The sequence below is a fragment of the Plecotus auritus genome (assembly GCF_963455305.1).
Source record: "Plecotus auritus genome assembly, chromosome: 2".
Lineage (NCBI taxonomy): Eukaryota > Metazoa > Chordata > Mammalia > Chiroptera > Vespertilionidae > Plecotus > Plecotus auritus.
In genome coordinates this window covers 226,551,729-226,557,132 of record NC_137771.1, presented here as the reverse complement: position 1 = coordinate 226,557,132, position 5,404 = coordinate 226,551,729, and the positions used below count along the sequence as shown (strand labels likewise).

The 5,404-nt window shown below is 58.0% G+C and overlaps 1 protein-coding gene across 1 annotated transcript; it reads right to left on the bottom strand.

Annotated features, from left to right (window-relative positions):
* Nucleotides 1-2,203: 2,203 nt before the first annotated feature.
* On the bottom strand, nt 2,204-3,238 carry LOC308241346 (E3 ubiquitin-protein ligase RNF113A-like; the record flags this gene model as incomplete). The annotated part of the gene is made up of 1 exon (XM_080654729.1): nt 2,204-3,238. One exon carries the CDS (start codon nt 3,236-3,238, stop codon nt 2,204-2,206), a length of 1,035 nt encoding a protein of 344 aa, XP_080510855.1.
* Between the last annotated feature and the right edge of the window lie 2,166 nt (nt 3,239-5,404).

Genomic DNA, 5,404 nt, shown 5'->3' with positions numbered 1-5,404 from the left:
GCATTTCCAGGGACAAGCACCAAGCTGGACCGAGAGGGTGGTCAACAAAGAGAGAATGGATACATGGATGAATGTGTTCATATGGACACTGCTTTAGGTACCAGGTTACACGGAGGCATAATGCACACAGCTCAACACGATGTGCTGAACAGCACTCCATGTGCTAGGCATTCTGTGCTGATGAGCTTACAGCTGCCGGGGTTCTCAGCAGGTACCGATGGTGACAGCATCAGACAACATGGACTTTTGAAAGGTATACGAGAGGAAACTGGCATCTGCCCTGGGTGATCCTCGAGGTGTGAGAATGAGAGGGTCTTTGCCTCTAGGCCAAGTTTCCATTGGACAAGAGCAAACAAAGAGAATCATTCCGGGGCTTGGTGAGGGGCTCAGCAAAGGTACTGAGGCAGGCAGATTGAAGGTACAATCCCTTGGGGTAACTCGGACTCTGGTAAAGAATTGACGCTGGGGAGTAAGGGACATACGCCTGCCAACCCGGAACCACTGTGGACCGTCCCTTACAGCAAAGGGCGGGTCCGTGAAGATTTCTGACCCAGGAAGTAACACAATGAGACAGGGTCAAGACAATGGCTGTCCCATCTGACACACTGTGTGGGGCCTCGAGTCCCAGTTAGAACAAACAGGAGGAAAGTCTGATGGTAAGACGTCAGGAAGTTCCGTATCTTCACTTTCAAAACCACTTTGGAATTTCTTGTTTTCAAGGTGTGGTCTGGAGTCTTGCCTTGTCTTGGAAGTCAGTCCGCTCTGTTCACTGGACCGGTTAGCAGTCACTGTGCCCACCGGCCCCTGGCTGGGCAGCTCTTGTGCTGGTGGCTCCCACATGAACTATGCTAAGCCTCTCCCCAGGGTGTTGCCATTGGCGTCCTGAGCTCTGCGGTGCGACATCTCCTGGAGATTATCTCAGGGTGTCAAGACTGAAATGTAGAGTAAGTTGGGTCCTTCCCAAGAACCCCAAAATCTTGGTCTTTGTGCGATAACCTTCCCTACCTGGACCAAGACCGGCCTCCCGAACAAAAGTGAGTATGTCCCATCAGTGTGACACAAACATGGGACTAAGCCCTGCCCTGCCCTGGGAATCTCAACTCAAAAACGGGCAAGCAGAGAAGGCCTCTCTCCATCCTGGCTTTGTGATGCCAGACTACGATAAAACATTCACTCAGAAAAGCAACTAACTGGCTTTACTTCCATCACAAATAGCACCCAAATATTTCCCAAGTCCTTCCTGAAATCAGTCGTAGGCACTTTGGAAAAGTCTTAAATGTTTCCAAACTCTTTTGAAATTCGTAGTGATTGATACAGGTTTTTAAGTTTAGTATTACTGCTCATGTCACATTTTCGCCTGATTTCCAGTCTTCTGTGGTATCCTTGATTAGTAAGGAACTCGATTTTATCTTTTATTGGGGGCCTTTGAATGTAGCAAAATGTTGAAATGATTCATTAATCATAATAAACAACTTCAAAGAGATTCAAGTTAAACTTCAGGTTTCGGAAGAGCATACTAGACAGGCAACTTCTTGTGTTTCAACCTCAGGACAATACGCCTAGTGGAGAATTCTGCTAAAAACGCCTAATGAGTATGTTAGTCACATCTAAAAATCATCTGTTGTCCACATGTTCACGTCCAGATATTGCATTTCATCCAACATCCATTTATTATGTAGCAAGATAGAGTTTAGGCTGTTCATTTCTACTGATCCATTCCCTGAACTGTAAAAGAAAAATAAAGTGAATTCCTTCGGGCTGGAGTCTGACCAAAACCAGAGACCTGGCTCATGTCCCTGACTTGAGCTTTGTCTATCCGGGGGCTCCAGTTTGAAACAAAGTTGAAGTCCATCAAATGCCTGTTGTTTTCTTTCGTTTGCTTTGGGGTTTTGTTTGTTCTTGTTGTTTGCAGTGGAGGAAGTCGGGTCGCTTTATTGCAGGGCCTCACGCAAGGAGACCTGGAGGCTGTCCCTTGGGAGCCCAATCACCGATGGCTTACCATTGAGGTCTTACAGGCCAAAAATCATGGGTAAGCATGAGCAAGGGGTTCGGCGTCGTGGGTGTTGGTCAGTTTCCATGCAAACTTCAGCACTTTTCTCCCTCTCGTCTAGTTGCTGGTGGCATCGCGTCCAGGGCCTCCGTGGCTGTGGCCAGGGGCTGTTTTCTGCTTATGGACTCGACCCTGCCAGACCTCCCGATGCTTTCACAAGCCATCTCTGCGGGACCCGCCTCCCCCACCCGCCTGTCCCTCCGTCACTTCCCCGTCCTCTTCCGCAGCCGGGCGCTTCTGCAGTTTGGCAAGCAACTCCTTGGCTGGGTTGAAGACCCCGTGGGTCTGCTGGTCGCAGACGTAGCAGCGCGGGGTGGTGCGGTAGCGCTGCAGCGCGCACGCCTCGCAGAAGTAATGCCGGCAGCGCGTGACCACGGGGCTCCGGAAGGGCTGGCGGCAGAGCAGGCAGCTGAAGGGCACCTCCGGAGCCCCGCCGCCCACCTCGTAGCTCTCGTCCTGGGCGGCGCCGTAGCGGCCCTCGTCGAGCTCCCGCGCGATCTGCCAGCCGTGCTTGTAGTCGGAGCGGTCGTGCAGGAACTTGCAGCTGTCGCCGAAGCCGCAGAAGCCCGTCTCCTTGTAGTCCTTGCAGAGGTCGGGCTGGTAGTCCCAGCGCACGGTGGCGCGCAGGTGCTCGGGCGCGCGGAGGGGGCCCTTGCGCACCAGGCCCAGGGAGGCGGTGCCCACGCACGCGTCCTGGGGCTGCAGGTGTGTCTGGTAGCCCCTGAGGCCCCGGTAGATGGTGCCGTCCTCCCCGCCCCTCTGCTCCTCCCGCGTCTCCCTGCCGCGCGCACGGGCGGCCTGGGCGGCCCGCTCCTTCTCGGGGTCGGGCTCGGACACAGCGGTCGCCCCCATGTCCTCGGGCCCCACGGGCTTCGCGGAGCGGGTGGACTTGTAGACCACGCGGGGAGCCCCGCTCTCCTCCTCCTCCTCCTCCTCTTCCTCCTCGCGACTCGAGGCGCAGTCAGCCGCCTTCCGGTGCCCGCCACGCGTCTTCTGGACCATGGGACCGCGGGCGGCCCGCTTCCCTCCGGGGCGAACCACGCAGCTGCCTTCGTCGCCGCTGTCCCCGGGCTCTGGGTCCCCCACCCCGCGCTGCCTGCGGCCCGCGGGCCCTTTCCGCCCCGGCTTCCTGAACAGGAAGGCGCACACCTGGCCTGAGGCCTCCGCGGGAGGAGGCCGCTCCGCCATCTCCCAGCCCAGCTCCAACGGCTGCACCGAGCGGGTCACGTGGCTGCGTCCGGGGATGCGCGTGGGGGGGGGAGGGGAGGAGCGGGGAGGGGGGAGGGGCGGGGCAGGGGGGGGTCGCTCAAGTGAGAACCGGAAATCGGAGTGAGCCCGGCGGAGAAGTGGAAAGCTGGACGCTCTCAAGTGGTTTTTAATGTTTTTAGGATGTTAGATGCGAAGTAAGACCCGAGGCCGGAGGCGTGGACCGGGCTGACACCCTCCGTTCTAACTGCGGGAGGTGCGGACCCGGTGGAGTCCAGGAAGACAGAGAGCACGGCAAAACGCAGGTTTTGGAAACAAGTAATCGATGTGTGTGTGTTTTTTTTAATTTAAAAATAAAAGTGATGCCTGATTGGAGTCTTAAAGGTTTTAAGGTTCACTAGTGAGAAGAGAAGAAAGGGGACGCAGTCTAGCGGAGGGAACAGCACGGGCCAGGGGCTGGACCAGCAGGAAAGAGGCCGCCGGGGCCACGGGAGCCGGAGTGGTGCGGAGGGGAGAACAGCGGGAGGGACCCTGGGGAGGGGAGATCCATAATAGCTGATGAGGGCGGGACGGGGGAGACAGGGGTTCAAGAAAGTATGTCGGTTTCCAGCTTGAGGGGCCCTGGGATTTCATCCCGTGGGCGATGTGGGGAGTAGATGCGGCAGAGGAGGCGGGCCAAGGAGAAGAGCGCGCTCTGGCCATGCTGGGGGTGAGGTGTCTGGGAGACAGCGGGCCAGTTCCTGCAGAGACAGGAGCAGAGCTGAGCCTGGGCCTCCAGGAGCCCCCACAGGGATGCAGAGGAGCGGTGTTCCTGTGCAGGCCGTAAACAGACCACGCGTGTTGGCGGCGTGGCTGTGACACAGCTGAGAGGGGATCACACGGATCTCTCTGTTGACCCCGGAACCAGGCTGCAGCACCGTTCAGATGGAAGAAACAGCCTCTGAGAGCAGGTCAGCAACACCCGACAAACGGAGCTAAGGCCTGGAGAAGCCACTCGCTGGCACGCCGCGCGCAAGGCCCCCCATCACGCCACAGTGGCCATCCTAATCATCGGACCCGGCGGCCCGTTGGCCTTGACGCCTGCCGATGCCTGGGAATGTCTTTCCATAACCACCAGCGTGTCGGAGCGAGGCTTCCGGCTTTCCGAGCCCAGGTTCCAGGCTGACTAATGCTTCCAGGCCTGGAACATTCCAGCAGCTACGGCAACAGGAAGGGCAATGCCATCCGCAGAGCAAGTCGCTACCCGAAGGAGGGAGGGGGGCTCTGCACCCCGGGCTGAGGGTAAACGTTGAAGACCTCCGGCGTCGTTTAGCAACACACACCTGCCCTTTGGGGAACGAGACACACGGATCCAGCAGGCCAGGGACAGAGCACCGTGAACTTCCTCCGAGGTTCTGCCTGGGCGCTCTGAGCCCCCTTGTCGCGACGTCCATCAATGTAGCGCGTGGGTGACATCACCCGGGAGGGGTGCCCTGCACGCTGACACCACACTTGACAGAAGCCTGCGAAACGCAGCACCTCGGGCACTCGGAGAGGTCGGGGCGAACAGGACCCGCGGAATTCTCGCTCCCCGAGCTCCATCAAATAATGAACGTCTGGAACTTTTTGGTCATCAATTATTAAATGGAGCGACTTATGTGGCCAAAGTCCACGAACCCCACGGGCTTGCTGACCACCCTGGTGAGGGAAACCCCAGTGGCACCTGGGACAGTGATCAGAGCAGGGGTCCTCAGACTTTTTAAACAGGGGGCCAGTTCCCTGTCCCTCAGACCGTGGGAGGGCCGGACTATAGTTTTAAAAAAAAAACTATGAACAAATTCCTATGCGCACTGCGGGCCCGTGACGAGTCGGCTGCTAAGCAGGACAGGCAGCGGCCCCCGGCGGGCCGGATAAATGTCCTCGGCGGGCCGCATGTGGCCCGCGGGCCGTAGTTTGAGGACCCCAGGATCAGAGGCTGGAGAGGAGGAGCGGGGCCGTGGCTGCCTTTAACCCTTAATTACAGGAGAGGGAGGCTCGTTCATGGCCTCCCTCGCCGTTCCCAGCTTCCCCCACCCCCCCCCCACGCTTCTCGCCCGCCCGCCCGCCCCCTCCCCGGGGAGGCTGTGTCCTTCTTTCATTCCCTGTGTCAGGTTTCCGGCTGACACGTGG